Source organism: Stomoxys calcitrans, chromosome 4 (assembly GCF_963082655.1).
Source record: "Stomoxys calcitrans chromosome 4, idStoCalc2.1, whole genome shotgun sequence".
In the NCBI taxonomy this organism is placed as follows: Eukaryota; Metazoa; Arthropoda; class Insecta; order Diptera; family Muscidae; genus Stomoxys; species Stomoxys calcitrans.
This window is the reverse complement of record NC_081555.1, coordinates 128,087,974-128,108,821: the sequence shown is the minus strand read 5'-3', so window position 1 is coordinate 128,108,821 and position 20,848 is coordinate 128,087,974. Positions and strand designations below refer to the sequence as shown.

General features: G+C 38.9%; 1 protein-coding gene across 1 annotated transcript; it reads left to right on the top strand.

The window, feature by feature from the left end:
* The first annotated feature begins 51 nt into the window (after positions 1-51).
* On the top strand, positions 52-20,464 carry LOC106084255 (uncharacterized). The gene is made up of 11 exons (XM_059367265.1): positions 52-224; positions 301-1,909; positions 2,013-2,114; positions 2,196-2,366; positions 2,422-2,577; positions 2,651-2,965; positions 3,068-3,192; positions 6,340-7,699; positions 7,912-8,445; positions 17,419-18,393; positions 18,469-20,464. Exons 2-11 carry the CDS (start codon positions 329-331, stop codon positions 20,293-20,295), a joined length of 7,146 nt encoding a protein of 2,381 aa, XP_059223248.1. The 5' UTR covers positions 52-224; positions 301-328; the 3' UTR covers positions 20,296-20,464.
* Positions 20,465-20,848: the final 384 nt, after the last annotated feature.

The window sequence follows — 20,848 nt, the reverse complement described above, 5'->3', positions numbered from 1 at the left end:
GCTATATTCAAATTCTATTAACAATTTTTATACTAAATGGTATCCTTATAGGAGATTATCAACATCTTTTTTGGGAGTTTCTAGTTAAATTGTTTTAGCATCTCTACTTATCACCGTTATACCGCCGGCAAACAACTTGCTTCTGATTCGCGGAATTATTTTTATCTTTTTTAAAGTTGATGCTAGTATTTGGAACAGAAAAGTGCTGTGGAACCATTCCATAGGTAAAAAAATAAACTTTTAGACTTGCGATTGCTATTTCTTCATTAAAGCATGTCCTGTTTTATTAATATATATTAGCCAACCGGCAAACAACAAAAACTTGTTCATGGAGCACCTAGAACTTAGTGACCATAGCGTCACAGTGACGCACTTTATAAATCCACATTTGTTTTGGTATCGTAAAATCGGAGGTCCAGATGACAAATTCCACGTGCTAACTCTGTTGGAAGAAAGATTACATGAGTTGTATAAGAATAAGCCGCCAACCGAGGCCCGCTGCCGTCCAGCAGTAGGCGACAAAGTTGCAGTTCATTATGTGGTATGGAATAAATTTATACGTGCCGAAATTCTACAAAAAGCCGAATTCCAAAAGGAAGAGTATATTGTATGGGCTATGGATTATGGCTTTCCCCTTTTGACTAAAAAGGAGTATTTGAGAAATTTGCCTGACATATTGACGAAGTCAATTGGTCTCATACACTGTGGTGGCGTATCAAAAATTCAACCTGCTGTGCAGGACTATGATTACGTGCAAAGTAATTTAGTGATGGTGAAACAGAATGAATGGTCACAGAAGGGCTGTGAAATGCTTGAGAAATTGTTAGCCGATGCCTCTACGGTAATTTTTGTGGAACAATTTCATTTACCAGAGGAGCATAGCTGGGGCGAACTTATCATAGTCAATCATAAGGGTAACAAATTCAATGCCCGTGAATACCTTAAAACAGCTAAGCATGCCATGGAAATAGCCAGTAAGGATTTTCCTGAAATCTGCTCTACTCTTAAGACAATAAACATTGCTCCTTGGCTGTCCAACTGTCGCAGAACCAACATGAAAATCAATTCAATAAAACACAATATGGCGGAACATGCACAACAAGTTAATTCCGCCATCATTGGTGAATGTGCAAAACGCAAAGTTGAAGATTGGTGTGAACGCAATGCTCGTGTTCAGAATAGCACTGTAGACCCTGTGGAGCATTCAGAGTTATCTGGTGTTGAATGTTCTCACGATCAGAGCATTGACGATATAACATTCGATGATTCCGTTTCGGTTATACATCAGCAAATGCAATCGAAGCGAAGATCAGCATCAAAATCCCAAAATCAACACGAGCACAGCACCAAAGACTTGGATGATCAAATTAATTACATTGGAAAAGCGGGGGCTATGACAAGATTAAAACAACAAAAGTATTCGCTGAAACATAGCCTACCACCTCAAGCCAATTTAAAAGCCTTCAATATGGATTTTGACACTCATGGCACTGGGTGCAATGATGATGATGATGCTAAGCCTATATCTGTTTCTGCCCCGACAATAGTATCCTCGGCATCTAGTTGTAAGAGTGTATCTGATCGTTTGCAAAGACTTGCTGAAGTGCGTGCTCAACATGCGCGGCAAATTAAAAAGCAACAAGAACAGCAGCAACAACAACAACATAACTATTTAGGTTCTTTGGACTTTAATTCAACCACTACTTCTATTGTAACTACCGGTGGAGCAGGAAGTTCTGTAGCTTTATTACGTAGTCAAAAATTGACAGAGTTGCGTAAAAAATATAAAAACGACGAGGAGAAAAAATCATCGGCTGCTGTTGCAGCTGAAGATTCAAAAATAGTTTCGCCATCCTCAACTCATACATTTAGTTCACGCACTCAACACCTAATTGGAATACGACAAAAGGTACAAACTTACATATGTTGTAGTAGCCCTAATAACATTTCTACGCCATTGCAAAATCTTTACAAAACTTGACATTGTCATATTTTCTTTTTTACTCTTCCAGTATAAATTGCAGCAGTCAAATGAAACGCACTCAACAATTCATCCATATCAAGTGTTAGACCAATCAACTACCACTTGCAATGACGATCTCGATAAAACACATGTAGGTTCTGCTTAATAAGCAATTTGGGTTTATACACCATATAGCATCACATTTCATTGAATGATTTTTGTATATATTAAGGACTCTGCGAATGCTTCATCAGTAAACAATGCCCGTGGTAAACATTTAAGCGAAATGAGACGCAAATTAAGAGCAGCAAGTTCCCAAGAAAAAACTGCCAGTGAAGTATCAACAACCGAGGACGAGATATTCAATTTCCACGAACTCTCAGCTGCTTTGAGTGATTGCAAGGTGGGTGAAGTGTGTCTCCTTTTTAATTTTTTTTGTTATATGGGATTTTTTGCAGCCAAGTAAACAAATCACTAAGGAAGGCAATCCAACTAATATATTAGAAAGTTTCGATTTTAAGTTAAAGCCAAAATCTTCGATACACTATGAGTCAAATGAGCCCATAGATATGCCAAGTCTTCTTCCAAAGACCCCTTCCAAAGCAAGTGACAAAGTACGTTGATTAAATTAAACATTTCTCTTTGAGATTGATGTATGTATGTGGCATGACTTTTTTTTTCTTATAGGAATCACAAGCAGATGATTATGATGGGCTTACAATGATACCAGCAGGTTTCGATGTAACACGCCTGCGTCCGTATCGCGATGAAAATAATCACTGGCATCGGAAAAAGACTACACGCAACGAATTTATACCACATGATGACATCACCATTTCATCTTCAGAAGAAATACTCATTAACAATATGCATGAACAAAGTTCCTCATCATCCGATTTCTTCCAAATTAAAGCACCGGTTATAAAACAAAAGCCAAAAGATCTTTCTAAAAGATTCACAAAACCCTCGCATTTGTCTGCACCGGGAAATCAGACATTTTCTGTAAGTGCCCAAAAACAGGAAGAGATAAATCTTTTAGATCTTTCTGTGCCAGATGTGGAGAACAATCATAGACTGATTAAGCCTTTAAAATGTTTCCAACAGCAGCAAGCTCAAATGGGCGCTAAGCATTCTTATCGTGAAGACAGCAATGCGACTGGTTGCAGTGATAATCAAATCATAAGTGATGTCGTTGGTGGTAGCGATCACCCTTACCCAGAAATTTCGACGTAAGTCTATATCAGATACCTTTTGAATTCATTGTTTGCTTTATATATTTTGATTAAACTGAAATACGTTTTTAATTCTCTTTAAACTCTATACATTCCCATATACACACTACAATCCCAAATGTGTATTATCTTCCATGTCCAATCGTTGAAATGTATATACACACTTTTATTGTTTTTTGTGTATCGCTTAAAAAGCCTAAGATTGAATTAGCCCTTTAATTTTATTTTTATTTCAATAAATTTTTAATTTTTTATACTCCTGAAAAATGTGCCTTTTATTTATCGTTCCAAAAATCAAAAGGATAAAGTCTTTGGGGAGAGGAAAACTTATTTGATTTAATTTAAGGGAAAACGGACTTAAGTTTTTTGATCTAATAGTGCTAAATTTTCCTTTTTTACACATATATTTTTTTGCCTTGAAGACTTCATCCACTAAATAAAAGGCACATAAAAGTTGTAGGAAAAGGAGAAAAAAGTTAAAATTAATTTTTTTAAGAAAATTTTCAGACTCTTTACTCTTCTTATTCTTAATTTGATTTTGAAAAAATCGGATATGTTGTTTTTATTTTTGGTTATTGTTGTAGCAGTTCGTTGTGTTTTATCTTTTGTCTGCTTGATTCTGTTGAGTGTCAAGACCCAGAAACTCTGAGGCTAAGATAGGGTGCGTCCACAGGGATCTGGGTCTGAGTCGAGTGGGTCTGGCTGGGCAGTTAGACAGGTGACGTGTATCGTGCGGTCCCTGGCTACAATCGGGACATACATCTTGCACGTCGGCATCAAGCCTTGCTCTGTAGGAATTGAGGCGGCTGCATCTGTCGAAACGTAATTGAGCCAGAACCACTCGGGCTTGCCGGGGAGGTCAATTTCTTCATGTGCAATGGGAGGCGGTCGGACTACATTCACCCGGTAGCCATTTACCGCATCTGCTACCGTGTCTGCATGAATGTTGGCTACACCTGCTTGATATTTATTTATTTTTATTTATTTATTTCATTTCATGCAATGCGAAGCCATCAGGCCTATAAATAATCACACTATGCATAAGACGTACTTTTTCTAACATAAGTTAAAAAACTACTCAATGCCGCTTGATCTAGAGGTTCTCTCTTGTAGCACTGAACCTCACGCCATAGATCTTGTAGATCTACCTTAAGACTTCTGGGCGGTGGATATCTATCCACAAAATGATGATTTCTCTGCGATAATAGCCCAAAAGGTATTGCTTAGACAGCATGTAATGATGTCTTCGCACTGGTAGGATCTTTGTCTCCTGATGGAGGTGGAGACAGCCCGTCGCAGTTCGTAGGGCGGCATTCTGACAGATCTGAATATTATTCTACTGCACTGGCGCTGCACAATTTACCACAGACCGGCCGATTGCTTTGTACGTGTTCATGGTTTCTTTGTCTGCACCCCAAATGCTGCCAGCAAGTGACTTGAGGACCTTGTTTCTACTTTTGACTTTATCGCAAATTGCTGTGGCATGTGGGGAGAATGTGTAAGAGCTGTCAAATGTGACGCCAAGTATTTTGGGACACTTGATGGTCGGAATCATTTCTCCATCGACCGTCACAGTCAGCTCAGTATTCACCTCAGGCGTTTTTGTAGTAAACAATGTGGCTGAAGATTTGGTGGCAGATATCTTCAAATTTCTTGCAGCGAAATACATATGAGGCAAGTTCGTTGAGGTAGACGTTCAACCAATCGCAGATGTCAACAATGGTGGGGGCTGCCATGATCGTTCAATCGTCCGCATATGATATGATCTCTGCCGTCTGGAGGGGGTGGAATGAATGATAGGTAGAGGTTAAACAGTGCCGGAGATTTCACCCCACCTTGGGGGACTCCCTGTTTCACTCTACAGTGCTTCAACTTCTTATCCCTAATTTACACAAATGACTGGCGACCACACAGATAATTCACGACCCAAGGACGCGTTGGCGATGTCCTCAAATATTTTGGCATGGCTGACCGTGTCGAATGCTTTCGATAGGTCCAGTGCCACGAGGGTTGTAAAGGAAGGAGTTGGGGATTTAGAACTGGGGCGGTTCATTGGATGCACCTGGTGCCTGGTTTGACAGTGGGACCTGCAGAGAGTGAGTTTTCTCGGTTTGATGGCCTTTAATGCGATACTTGGTCTGAGACCTATTTACGTGGAATGCACGGAGATGATGAATGCCATTCGATTAGGCAGTCCGGCGCTCATCGTATGTCAGGCATTCGTCTGTTCTGCGAAAGGCGCTAGCGTGGATCGACTACGTGGTATAGGCGACGCGAAGTATTATGTTCTGGGCGGATTTTTCTTCGATGGCAACCTGGAGGTTGTCCTACCGAGGAGGCAGCTTTGGGCTAAAGGCGTCCCGCTCTTCTCGGGGTCCCTCTGTTTACACTGATGGGTCCAAGCTGGATGTGGCCATTAGTGCAGGGGTGTTTGTTGATTTCCCAGGAGTTGGAAAATCACGTAGAATGAGCGAAGGCATGCACTTGCCAACGGTAGGTTAGATTAACAACAACATCAACCACAGTAGCGACAGACCAGGTCTGGTGGGAATCGAATCCGCGACCCCTGTACTGATAATCCGAGCAGGTTACCGGGGCGACCTTACCTTACTTAACTTAGGTGTGCGACATCGCACAAGACAGAGGGAGGGGCGGACTTTTGCAGGGTGTGTGATGATCAGAAAGAGTTTGAGACGGTTGAGCGCAATTTGTGGCACTGCCCCGCAATAGGGGGAAAACACAGGATTATGGGTGAACTCTTATCGTACCTGGATATCGTTTAGGCACATAGTCTGGTGAACCCATTTATTAGGGAAAACACGGCAAACTCGGTTGTAGGCCGCTTCACTCGGAGACCTTAGATCCATGGTCTCAGAGTGAAGCGGCTTGCAACCGAGATGCTTAAAGTTACAGAACAAAAAATTTTAGTTTTTTCACCGTGTGGTATGATTTGGTGAAGTTTCTAGGCTGTTCCTTAATGGAATAGGGAAAGCTGCATTTAAAAATTGACTTATTTAGACATATAAGAATTTTTGAATGCTAGTATCCGCTTCAAGCCTCTAGCTAACTTTGTTGCTTGGTGTTTAAATGGATGTTAAAGTTATAGAACATTTTTTTATTGTTTCTTCATTTTTTATAATGTAGGTCTACCTCGCAGTCCACTATCAATAGCCATCCTGCTCGTCGCCAAATGCCTTCGCCGTCTTCCCAAATATCAAAAATGGATGAAATTCTTAAACGAAAAAAATTGGAGAAAATCTCGGGCAACAGTTCATCTTCAAAGTCCAACTGCTCTTTTAGAGCAGACAGTGGTGGTAACACGACAAATTCAACGGCGTCTGCATTCAGTGATACCATAGCAAAGAATTTTTCTGGATGTCAATCTCCATATTCCGATAATAAAAATACCAAAAATATGATTAACTACACAACGTTAATGGAAGTAAAACGCACCGAAAATTTACCAATTGTCGAGGGTGAAATAACGCTGCAAACGAAATTCATTGACCATTTAGTGCTGGCCCATTCCAGCATACCCCTAATGCCTGTGGAAAATGTGAACGAGGCCTCCTTTTTGCCGGAAATACACGAGGAAATGCATCAAATGCGCGCCAATAAGGTTTATCGCATACAGGTCTATTCGTGGTCCCATGTCTTGAGAGGCAACTCACTTTTCGTGGTTAATCCCGCAAGAACTGGTAAAACCTGGTCATATCTGCCAGCTTTGTGCAGTCTTGTTTGCTGTCGCTACGAAAGACTGAAACCCTCATATGGGCCGGTGGCTATAGTCATGGTGGCCTCTTCCAGACATGTGGAATCGGTTTATAGCTATTGCCGACGTTTAATGAGTGGCTTCAAGGCCGACGCTCCCAGCTGTGTTCCCTCATATGGCATGCGAAATTTTATTGATACCAAAGTTCAACTACTTAATGGATGTGGCATACTGGTTGTCACTCCCTCTTCCCTCTTGCGTCTGCTGAAGGATAATAACAACAACGAGCCCCTGTTTGACAGCGAACGCCTAAAGCACATAGTAATCGATGATATGGACATCATGTTGTCGCGATCACACGAAGACTTTGAAACGGCAGCACGCATTGTATTCAAATTGTCTAAGAAATCCAAATTCAACACTTTGCAACCACAGCTGATTGTGACTTCACGGGACTGGGATGGTGTAATGATACGTTTGATGCGAAAATCCAACCAACCCTTGTTGCTGATAGGAGATTTTCTAGAAGCCGCCGTCTATGGTCGGGCCACTCTGTCAGTGAAATTGAAGTCTAGTGTGGAGAAAAATGACACCATTCTCAAATTCATAGAGAAACAGGCGCAATCATTACAAGGTGACTTGGAGCATAGACGAATTCTTATCATGTGCAATGGAGATGACGATGTGGAAACGGTGATGCAATTCATTTCGGAGTATGGTTATCCATGTTTGGCCTATAACAATCGATCAACCGACAGTGAAAAGGTCACAGTGGATGAGTGGAAGAAGAAGGTACTAACAAAAAGAGTTGTTTATTTTTCTTTCGAGATGCCCACACCATAGGCGAAATGCGTCTATGTTGCAAAAGTCTTCTATCATTAAGCTCATCTCGAGAAAGAATTAAACAAATAACGAATAAATTTAACTTCGATCAACAGAAAAAATAAAATTTTTATAATGTCCACTTTTAAAATGTATCCTATTTCTGTCCTTATTATTTTTAGGTATCTTCACAAATCCTCATATGCACCGATGCACGTTTTCCTGAGCTTCAAGTGCAGAATGTTCATAACCTCATACACTATTCAATGCCTACATCGTGGACACAATTCACTACAAGATTTTCAGCAATGGCCCAAACTTATGATAATTTTGTCTGTAAATGCATCGAAGATATTCACACCTCTACGGTGACCAAGCCAATAAACTCATCGTCATCGTTACATGTTGGGACTCCAGCTCACTCAATGATTTTACTAGATGAAGATAATAGCTTGCAGTTGCCACGTTTAGTTGATTTTATGCGCAAACATAATCAATACGTTCATCCTGATATTTTGGCCGTATCGAAGCGTGTCTTGGTTGCTCGTGAAGAAATGCGCATCTGTAAGGGAGCCCTGTTGTGTCCCCAACTGTTGGAATTTGGGGAATGTGATGAAAGTCGCTGTGATAAACGCCATGAATTGACGCGTTTCGATGTGATTGGAGAGAAAGATGACATACCTTGCGAAGGAGAAATGCGAATTCTCATATTAAAGGTAGGAAACATATGATTGCTTACATTGTTTTCTATCATTACTTTTAACCACCACAGCCTGTGGGGCGATGGGCAGCAGGAAACCGATTGACCTTGTTATCCCCTCAATAAGCGTCTCGGTAGCTGAGTTGGTAGCGCCCTTGGATTACTATTGTGGGGGTTGTGGATTCGTTTCCCATCAGAAGCTTTGGTCTACTGTGAAATCACAATGGACAAAAGTTGTCAAAGTGAATTTAAAGGCCTTCCACTTTAACCTAACCTATTCCCTCAATGGTGCTGGCTATTTCGGCAACACGGATTAGGTTGAGACATCTTCACTCGAAGTCCTTAGGTCCATTGTGTTCGCGTTAGAAGAGAGAAAAAGTAAAGACGAATGCGAAGAATAGACCCAAAAGTTTACAATAGGACAGTGTTCATCAATATAACAACAATATAGGAAAAAGGGAAATATTGGATTTTATATTTAAATTCAAATAAGTTCTAGAACGATTTGACAAATGACAAACACATAAAATTGAAAATGAAAATTCTGTATTTTATTTCTTTTCTTTCTTTAACTTGTCACTGCAAAGATTTCAAAACTAATGAATAAACAGCAAAAATAAATTTTAAAGCACATGCCAAGGCGTACTTATTAGGTGGCCGCATCAATCCAGCTGAGAAAATTTGATATGTCAACGCAACTTTTGAATTCGCCGTACAAACATATAAACTTTGAAACAAAATAAATATTTTAAAAATTATTTTTGCTGAAGTTATGTTTTTTGAATCTGGGGTATGGCACGCGTCTAGCAACCTTATTCACCATCAGTTTCACTCAGGGAACTTAGGTCTATTGTGTCGCCCCCGAAAGATTCAAAAAGCGCAGAAGACATATTGATAAAATTTACGTCAGTGCAACGACAGACATTTAAATGAAGAAGATTAAGAGCCAACATGGATGACAAAACTACCAGGCGGTCTGGAGAAGCTTCCTCCAATATGCAATTTAAAACTATTGTATTCCAAAATGGCAAAAGGACTATTGCATGAAGGTAATTTACGAAAGGAAAAAATGGTTTTTGTGTAGCCATAATTCTGCACCTACTCTCGCAATTTCAGGAAAATCTCACTATAGGTGCTCAACCGTGTATGATTCCTCCGCATCCCCACAAATCAAGTCCGCCATGTGACCAGCGCAAGGTCAAAGTCCTGATACTGCAACGGCTTTTCAGGACATTCAGTAGTGAGAGCGGCAGCTCCATCATATCTAGGAGAGGTCCCCTGAACATACCAAATTACCTCGTATTTTGGCAGCATACTGTATGCACTCTGAACGGCCACACACCATGATGACAACGTCATCCTCGTAGCGAACAAACTTTAACTGACCTTTTGAAATGGCCTAAAAATCCGATAGATATCCAAGAGCCAAAAAGGGCTACACAACCCCTCCTAACGGTGATTGAGCTCAATTCACAATCTTTTTATATGAGCCATTTGTTAGCATTCACTTAGTAGATATCTGCGGCTACAATAACCTTATGAAAACTATTTAAACCTTCCACCTTGGTGCTTTTGTGGGTTGTTGTTGTTGTTGTTGTAGCCACATTTTCATGTGGAGGTGGCGATCCTCGTCGTTCCGGTCAAAGGACCGATCGCCCGCGTGAACAGGGTGGCCATTGGTTATTTAAAGGCATAGGCATTTAGCATTTGTGTAAGAGTCGATGTCGCCCAGTTTCTCACTGAACCGGGCAGCATATACTATATATTAGCATATTGACTTTTAAAAGAGGGGGAAAAAAGGGAAAAATATGATAAGTTACACTGACAAAAATAAATACAAACAAACAAATTTAAAAACCAGTAAGGAAAGGCAAAAATCGTGCAGTGCCGACTGTATAATACCATACACCTACCCTTTAAGAACAATGTGGGAGCTATATACAATTCTGAACCAATTTTGTTAGACCTCGGCGAATGTTTGCAGATGGGTTATTAAAAAATTCGTAGCAAAATTTCAAGCAAATATGTTCAAACTGTAATAACTACGGTTGACAAATGACAACATTACTGCAAATTTACTAAAAACCAACGGAGCTACATCTAATTCTGAATCAACGGTATCGACTCTCCGCTCGATACCGCTGATTGTCCGCGACTTCCGTTGCAGCTACTCCGTATGGAGCATTCCACTATCTGCAACCTGTGGACTCGCCCGGTAGCTCGCAGCTAAGCTTCTCATGACAGCAATGAACACCACACAGATCGGACCTCAATGTTCCAGCCAGTTGCTAATTGGAATTTTGAACAGTTTTTTATTTGTTATTTCTTGCTTGATACTAAAAAGTTAGTAAACTTCTTTCTTCTTGCTCTGATTGGTCGAAGCATATTTGCCGAAAATTTTAAATGTCAGGGCGAATTGAATTTTCTTCGCCCAAGTTCCGAAAAAAGATGCTTTTTTGTAGCAATTCGGCGATTAAATACACCTTATCACATGTGAAGAATCAAGGATATGATAATTCCAAATTATTGTAAGAGAACCGAACACTGATTTTGAACCGAACACTGATTTTGGTAATAAAATTCAATGATTTGCAAGCGTTGCTCGTTAGTAAGTCTATTCATGATGAAATGTCAAAGCATACTGAGCATCTTTCTCTTGTCTGTCTGTCTGAAATCCCACGTGATCTGTCAAATACTAATGCATGAAAATCCTAACCTCAAAAAAATCACCCTTTATATTGAAACAAAGTAAATATACTGTTCGAAATATTTTTGAATAGTAAATTTAAATTTACATGTTTTCCAACACTCCACCTCAAAAATATGGCGATCAGTTAAATAGTATTGGGTTGCCCAAAAAGTAATTGCGGATTTTTCATATAGTCGGCGTTGACAAATTTTTTCACAGCTTGTGACTCTGTAATTGCATTCTTTCTTCTGTCAGTTATCAGCTGTTACTTTTAGCTTGCGTTAAAAAAAAAGTGTAAAAAAGTATATTTGATTAAAGTTCATTCTAAATTTTATTAAAAATGCATTAAATTACTTTTAAAAAATCCGCAATTACTTTTTGGGCAACCCAATATTTTAAAAACAAAAAAAAACTATTAGGGAAAGTTTTTTTTCTGAGAAAAAAAAATATATAAATTTATGGCCCAACATTTGTTGCAAGGATTAGGAAAACCCTAAAAATCTGAACAGTCCAATCAAAAAAAAAATTTAATGTTCCAAATTCTTCAATTCAACTTTTGTCCTTAATTCCTAGAATCGAGGAGTTGACAAGTGTTTCGTCAACAAATCAGCCAGTTGCTTGCCCGTGGGAATATAAATTTTAATCAGATTATCTTCCACTTGCTCTCTTGAAAAATTATACTTAATGTCAATGGGCTTAGATCTCTTGTGACATGATAGATTATTAGCTAAATTTATGCAACTTCGATTGTCCTCATAAATTATTATTGGACTTTCAAGCACAAAACCTAAACTCTGCAACAATGACTTCAGTCGCAATGCTTCTCTTACAGCCTCAAATAATGCCATATATTCATCTTCTATAGAAGATGCTGCAAAAGAGACTTGTTTTCTTGTATTCCAGCAAACTATATTTGACTCAAACATCATAAACAGAAAACCAGTAGTAGTTTTTCTATCATCCTTGCTTCCTCCCCAATCAACGTCAGCAATTCCCGAGAATATACCTTCTCCGCAGGTTTCCTTCGTATAAACAATAGTGCCTTTTAGGTATCAAAGAATCCTCTTGAGACATTGCCACAACTCTTTATTACTCTTACCACTATATCTACTCTGGATATTTATGGAAGTACTTAGATCAGTTCGTGTACAGAGCATTATGTACATTAAACATCCAATCAAATTACAACACGAGGCGTCATATTTCTCATCTGAATTTAATGCATTCGACCAAGGTTATTTGGAAAGTTATTTCCGATTGGATTGCAATCGCTTATTCCAAATTTTCTAAAATCTTTCTCAATGTAAGCAGATTGGCTTAGAGTTATTGTGTCATTATTTCTTTCAATTCTCATCACTTTAAAAAACTTAATCCCTCATTTTAAATCTACTCTTCAAGTACTCTTCAAAATTTTCGATGGTCTTCTGATTTGAAGAAGCTATTACTAGATCATCAACATAAAGTAGTACATATACATTATTTAGAACATCACGCTTATCAATTAAATAAATACAACGATCAACAGGAGAGCTTACAAAACCCATATTCTTCAATGCCTCCTCAAAAACTTTAAACCAACATCTTGCCACTTGCTTAAGACCATAAATTGCGTTGTTCAACTTGCAAATTTTATCTTCTCCACAATTGAAGCACTCCATTCAAAAAAGCTAATGATGTAATATTAAACCAAACTGATTTAAAATATACATTAAAATAAGAAAACTAGAGACTCTAGCCCCTGATGTAAATGTCTCACTATAATCTACCAAACATTCCTATTTAAATTCCCTTGATACAAATCTAGCTTTATAGCTTGGGGATTACCAAACTCATCATGCTTTAAAGTAAAAACCCATTTACAGTCTATTATATTTCTGCCCTCTGGCGTTGTCACAATTGACCATGTTTAATTTGAAAAATGAGAATCTAACTCCTCCTTAACAGCCTTTTTCCAATAAATGCTGTCATCCCTTTATAGATATCGATATGACAATATGGGTATTAAATGAAAGATATTGAAGAGTAGAATGCGAATACGTTATTAAAAATTGGGTCCAAGTATCCAGGCAGTCGCCCTAATCCCAAAATTCCTTCAAGCAAACAAATTGAACGTTCCTATCAAAATGGGGCTCAAATGAATGGTATTCGGGAGTAGATTACGAATTTGGCATATAAAATCAGATAGAAGTATAGGGGTCACACCAACCCCCCAAAAACGCCTGAAATGGGCATATTAACCAGTTATGAGTATATGGAACTCGGTTTGGTTGATTGTTCCGTAGACTCAAAAAAGGCTAAACCGTCTGAAAGGAAACTAGGCTATATAATTTTTTGATCTGGGATGGCAGCGGACCCTCTCCCATATCCCAAAAACACCACCCAAAATCGAAACTTGGCCGATATTCACAATATTGGTATCAACTGATAGGTATTAGAGACTAGAAAACGTATATGGTATTAAAATTTTGGGTCAAAGTACTCTGTGGGCCGCCCCAACCACAAAACTCATCTTAACAGTCATATTCGATGTCATGTCAATATGGGACTCATATTGTAATCTATTTGGCAGTAGATTACAAATATGGCATATAAAATTAGATCCAGATAATGGCAGGTCGCCTCACCCTCAAATGGGCATATTAGCCGACCATGGCTATATGGGACACAAAAGTAAAGGTATTTGGGAGTAGATACAAATATGACATTAAAATTTGCGTTCAAATCTAGGTGGCGTCTTTTCTCCTAAACTTACGTCAAATAGGTTCATCGACCCATTGTGACAGTATGGGACTCAAATGAAACGTATTTAAGAGTATAATAGGGATACGCCCTAAACCATCCCCTAAACTGAACTTCATTTCCGACTATGGCAATATGGGGCTCAAATCAACGGTATATGGGAGCGAAGAACAAATTCGATATCTATTTTCATGGCAAAGTGCCCGTGGGCGCCCCATCCCCATAGCAATATGGGTCTCAAATTAAAGGGATTTGGGAGTGAAGCACAAATTTAATATCGATATTTGAGTCAAAATGTTTGAGGTGCCATATCTCCCCTAAAAAGCACTTCTCATTACCCTAATTTTCAAAAACACCAGAACTCGAAGATTGGTAATGATTCGTTTTATTTTTTCGCACTCTTACATTCAACTAAAACAAAACATGGTTTCTATTGTTGGGGTCGGGTGTCTAGGGGGCCACACAAAGCCGTTCAAATGGATGTATGGACCAATCACGACAATATAGGGCTCAAATGAAAGGTGCTTCAGAGAAAGATCGCATTTCTCGAGTTCTTTTCCCGGCATCTCTTCTTAGGCAAAAAAAAGGATACAAGAAAAGATTTGCTCTGCTATTAGAGTAATATCAAGATATGGTCCGGTTTGGACCACAATTAAATTATATGTTGGAGACCTTTGTAAAATGTCAGCCAATTCGAATAAGAATTGCACCCTTTGGGGGCTCAAGAAGTAAAATAGAGAGATCGGTTTATATGGGAGCTGTATCCGGCTATAGACCGATTCAGACCATAATAAACACGTATGTTGATGGTCATGAGAGAATCCGTCGTACAAAATTTCAGGCAAATCGGATAATAATTGCGACCTCTAGAGGCTCAAGAAGTCAAGATCCCAAATCGGTTTATATGGCAGCTATATCAGGTTATGAACTTTATGAACTTTATTTGACACAGTTGTTGAAAGTAAGAATAAAATACGTCTTGCAAAATTTCAGCCAAATCGAATAGGAATTGAGCCCTCTAGAAGCTCAAGAAGTCAAGTCCCCAGATCGGTTTATATGGCACCTATATCAGGTTATGGGCCGATTTGAACCATACTTGGCACAGTTATAGAATATCATAACAAAACACGTCGTGCAAAATTTCATCCCAATCGGATAAGAATTACGCACTCTAAAGGCTCAAGAAGTCGAGACCCAAGATCGGTTTATATGGCAGCTATATCAAAACATGGACCGATATGACCCATTTACAATAGAAACCGACCTACACTAATAAGAAGTATTTGTGCAAAATTTCAAGCGGCTAGCTTTACTCCTTTGGAAGTTAGCGTGCTTTCGACAGACAGCGGATGGACGGACGGACGGGCAGACCCCTTTATGGGGTCTCAGACGAATTTTTCGAGTAGTTATAAACCGAATGACGAAATAAGTATACCCCCATCCTATGGTGGAGGGCAGGATTCACTAATAGAAGGTTAGGTCACATGCAAAACACAAAGTGGATAGGCCCCATAAACATCATTAAGGATGTCAAATCTGACGATTGAAAATGTCATCATATAGGAGAAAACGTAAACAAAGAATGAATGTAAAAAGAGAACAAGTTGATATCCTCAATGCCAAGTACTGCCAAATATTAAAAAAAAAAGTATATCGGCTGATCGCTTGGCCTAACCTTATTCAGTGAATCCTGGGTGGAGGGTATAAAAACGAATTTAATATCCAATTGAAGAGCCATGTGTTTTGGGGTCGCCCCACCCCAAAATACCTTCCTAATCAGATGTATTTACCGACCATTGCAATATGTGACTTCTATAAATGCTATTTGGGAGTAGAATAGGAAATTGATACTAGTTTTTGGGAAAAAGACCACTCCACCCTCAAACATAACTTATTTACCAATAACGCCAATATGGGGCTCATATTGGCGGGCCCGGCGGAGCGGGCCCGATTTGGCTAGTTTGCTAATTAATTTAAAATAAAGTTTAAGCATTTAGCACTTAAAGAACAAAAGTCAGTTAGATATAGATATATCTTGCGCTACAAGATATATGTATATCTAAGGCCAGATATATTGGGTTGCCCAAAAAGTAATTGCGGATTTTTTAAAAGAAAGTAAATGCATTTTTAATAAAACTTAGAATGAACTTTCTAAAGCAAGCTAAAAGTAGCAGCTGATAACTGACAGAAGAAAGAATGCAATTACAGAGTCACAAGCTGTGAAAAAATTTGTCAACGCCGACTATATGAAAAATCCGCAATTACTTTTTGGGCAACCCAATAATAATAGTCCCATATCCAATTATATCTACTACCAGATGTAACTATATATAGCATCAGATATAAATTTATATAATTGGATATGGCAGATCCAATCGGATCTAATTAGATCCAACTTTATCCCAGATATATTTGGATCTGACTATATCATTTTTATACCCTCCACCATAGGATGGGGGTATACTAATTTCGTCATTCTGTTTGTAACACCTCGAAATATGCGTCTGAGACACCATAAAGTATATATATTCTTGATCGTCATGTCATTTTATTTAAGTTGATCTAGCCATGTCTGTCCGTCCGTCTGTCTGTCGAAATCACGCTAACTTTCGAAGGAGTAAAGCTAGCCGCTTGAAATTTTGCACAAATACTTTTTATTAGTGTAGGTCGGTTGAGATAGTAAATGGACCAAATCGGTCCATGTTTTGATCTAGCTGCCATATAAACCGATCTTGGGTCTTGAGCGCAATTCTGTCCGATTTGACTGAAATTTTGCAAGTGTTGTTTTGGTATAGCTCAAATCAGTCCGCTTTTTCATATAGCTGCCATATAAACCGATCTTGGGTCTTGACTTCATGAGCCACTAGAGAGCGCAATTCTCGTCCGATTTGACTGAAATTTTGTATGTAGTGTTTTGCACGTAGTGTTTTGGTGTCACTTCCAACAATTGTGCTAAGTATGATTAAAATTGGTCCATAATCTGGTATAGCTGTCATATAAACCGATCTGGGATTTTTACTTCTTGAGCCAATAGAGCGCGCAATTCTCATCCAATTTAGCTAAAATTTAGCATGACGTGTTTTGTTATGGCTTCCAATAAATGTGCTAAGTATGGCGCAAATCTGTACATAACCTGATATAGCTGCCATATAAACCGATCTGGGATCTTGATTTCTTAAGCCTCTAGAGCGCGCAATTCTCATCCGATTTGGCAGAAATTTTGTAAAACGGCCTCTCTCATGACCTTCAACATACGTGTCTAATATGGTCTAAATCGATCAATAGCTTGATACAGCTCCCATATAAACCTATCACCCTATTTTGCTTTTTGAGCCCCTACAAGGCGCAATTCTTACCCGAATGAACTGAAATATTACACAATGACTTCTACAATGTTCAGCATTCTTTTATAGTCCGAATCGGACTAAAACTTGTTTTTACTCGTATAGATGAAAATATTGTAAAATATTCAAATTATTTCATACTATATGTATGTATGTATATGTTTTTTTTTAGCTATTTTCTTGATTTTCTCTCTCTCTCTCTCTCTCTCTTTGGCAGGTATTTTCACCCACATATTTTGCTGCACGTCTTCTACAGCATAAACCCTTGAACACCACAAAATGGCGTGAAGTACGACGTTCCGCGGAAAACTTGAAATTTTCAGTTGAACTCGACCTTCACTATCGCAATGAAGCGAATCTTTTGTTACATTGGCCACCCTATGTCAATGATTTATGCATGTACAAATATGCAGATAATTTCCGAAGAGCTCTAATCCTAGAAGCCCCAGATTTGAGCGATAAAAATATAAATATTGTACAATCCAATTTGAGAGTAAATCTGAAACTTGTCGACGATGGTACCACTGTAAACTCTGTGAAATGCAATGAATTGTTTGTGTGTCATGATAAGTTTAAAGAGTTTCCCTTCCAAGCCATCGACATACGCTTAATGAATGTGGTGCCGTTCGATAATGAAAGAACATGGGATTCGAAAACAACCAAACAAGTGCAAACATGGCTTATGGATGATCTAAAACCCCACCATGTTGTGCAGGTGGGCATTAAATTTGCTTTGGCTCAAACAGTGTGGGTAAACAATATGGTGGTTATGGAGAAATTGTCAACACTCAGTACCTATAGGCCGCATGTCAACTTGAAATTGTCCCTTATTAAAAAGAATTTCGCCATGATCTATAAAGGTGAACGAAAACATGTACAGGACATTGCCAGAGAATATGGCTTGCTGAAAGTTGTTGTTTCTAACCAGGAGGAAAAAAGCGTAGAGACCCCTTCGGGCGACTCAACCATGGAGGACTATGAATCATGCCGTAACGATAATAGTACCGACTTGATTAAATTCTCATCTTCAAATGGGGAGGATGTTACAAATAGCAGCATGGAATCAGCTAGAAACGAGATAGCAACGGAAGAAGCGGCAGATGGCCTAGATGGTGAAAAAGGTCCAGTGGATACAGTAGAGGACTGGGATGCATTTGTAAGCGATAAGCCAGGCAAAGAGGAACACGAACAGGTACGATGTGTGCCTACATGAATTTTTCCGGAATAGATGATTGATGTAGTGTTTTTTTTTTTTTCAAAAATTTAGGTATTTGTGCCATTAAAAAATGAAACCCCTTCAAAAGTTGAGTCCTGGTCTCAGTTGTCTTTGTACGAATTGACAAAAGTGGAAATTGGAGATGAAGGAGAAAATGGAAACTGGGAAAATATTTTTCTACAAATCATCGACAAAAAACACATGGCCATGTTCGATGATCTTGTCAATATGATAAACAATCATGTGGCAAAACTAAAGGCCAACTGCAATAACGAGGACAAGGACTCAATGAATCGCGTATATGAGTTCAAGCCCCTACACAATTGCATTGTCAAATATGATAATATGTATTTGCGTGCCAAAGTTCATGGGGTATTTGGTAACAATGTGAGAGATCGCCTGTACAGATTTTTCCTATGTGATTATGCCTGTTTTACCAATGTTAAATCTCACGAGCTGTACAATGATTTCCTTTATGAGACCACTGAGGAAATTGTTAACTTTATACCCTATCAGGCAATAAATTGTACCTTGGGAGGCATACAATGGGATCGTTTTGCCAAGAGATATCAGGTTACCAAAGAATATCTATACGCTTGTGCTGTTGAGCAGCGTAGCGAAGAGGAGAAGAAATCATTAGGTTTAAACAATCTGCCCATATACTCCTACAAAATACTGCTATATGAGTGCGAAAAACCAAATGAGTTTGTGGCAGCGGAAATGTTTAACCGTGTTCTTGTGGAAAAAGGTATAACGACAGTGGATGAAGCTACCAAACATTATTTGGATTATAAGCTAAGTTTTATACACAGCAGCAGTGTTGAAACTAGCCATAGCAATGATTTAAAACCCAATGTTCACAGTTCCAGCGGCTCTTCGACCAGTGGCAGTGGGGTCTATACATTCGAACAATTTCTTGAGAGTGTACAAAAATCAAATGAGTTAGAGCAAATGGAGGAGAACTTATTGAATGAAAGCACCACGGATGTAATAGATGAGATTAAGGAAACTGCCAAGTCATATGGTCTGCTGGACGACCCTCAGCAAGAGGCAAAACAGCAGCAACTTGAGAGTGTACAAAAATCAAATGAGTTAGAGCAAATGGAGGAGAATTTATTGAATGAAAGCACCACGGATGTAATAGATGAGATTAAGGAAACTGCCAAGTCATATGGTCTGCTGGACGACCCTCAGCAAGAGGCAAAACAGCAGCAACAGCATCAGCCTAATGCCAAAAAAATTCTTGTAATAACAAGAGAAATTGATGACGACGAGGAAGATCACTGTACCACTGATGATTCGGACAACAAGAAATCTTCAACTTCTTTAACTTCCTCCAGTGCCAGCAGCTCCATCACAACACCAATGCCCGTATTAAAGGCCCTGTATAAACGACCTATTACCACATGGTATGAAACCGATTGTCTAATATTTATTTCCATTTATGCCCCCGATATCACAGACTATGCCCTTGAGGTTACTCAAAAGACGATTTTCTTTGCCACACACATCGAAGATGATGAATTTGTTGTATATTTAAAGCTATTGGGCTCTGTTAACCCCCGCCACACATCGCATGAAATAAAGGGACTCAATGTCATCATACGTCTGGTGAAAAATGTCTTTATCACTTGGCCTAGACTCTTGGAAGAAGCCACCAAATATTCTTGGTTGAAATATAATTACAATTCGTTTGATTCCGGCGAATTGGAATATATTATGCCGCAGCGTCGTTTGCAATCCTTACTGGAGAATACACCTTACATTGATGAAAATCAAATATATGATGAAATCGGTTCCGATGATAGTGAACAAGATCGTTATCAGACTTTTAATCCCATTGAAACCAATGGTGATGATTTTGATCCCTTTGCGTAAATGGACGCAAAAGCAAATGTGCATTGTTAGACTAGTATGGAATATAATTTTATGTTTTTTTATTAACTATGTAGAGATGTACATTATTTTTTAACTTTTCTAATGAATTATTTTTTATTTTTATTATTTTTTAACTATAGAACTAAAATAAATAAAGATTATAAAATTCCTGGTTAGATCTTTTCGTCAACTGTCCACCAAGGACCATATTTATTTGAATGTTGTTGTTGCAGTACGTTGCACACTGGGGCGGCAGCTCTTGCCCATGAATGATTTCATGGGGTCAATTCAGTACGTACAACCGTCTGCCATGGGATGATGTTGTTGAAGACACATTTGAATATCGCCACCTTGATCCTCGTCAAGCTCCTGTATGTGAGCAAGCACGTTCCGGTCTAAAGGTCCGATGGCCGCGGGAACATGGGGCCATTGGTTTTTTAAAGGCGCCGTTAACTTGCCTTGTCATATCGAGCATCATATTCACTAAGTATTTGTTCAAGAGCCGGTGCCGCCCGGCCTTTCACTGAGACTCTCCGCTCGATACCGCTGATTG

Excerpts from the sequence above, each read along its gene's own strand:
- LOC106084255 (XM_059367265.1), top strand. The coding sequence starts at position 329 with ATGGAGCACCTAGAACTTAGTGACCATAGCGTCACAGTGACGCACTTT. Across the intron at positions 2,115-2,195 it reads ACGATCTCGATAAAACACAT|GACTCTGCGAATGCTTCATC; the intron begins GTAGGTTCTGCT and ends GTATATATTAAG. Across the intron at positions 7,700-7,911 it reads TGGATGAGTGGAAGAAGAAG|GTATCTTCACAAATCCTCAT; the intron begins GTACTAACAAAA and ends TATTATTTTTAG.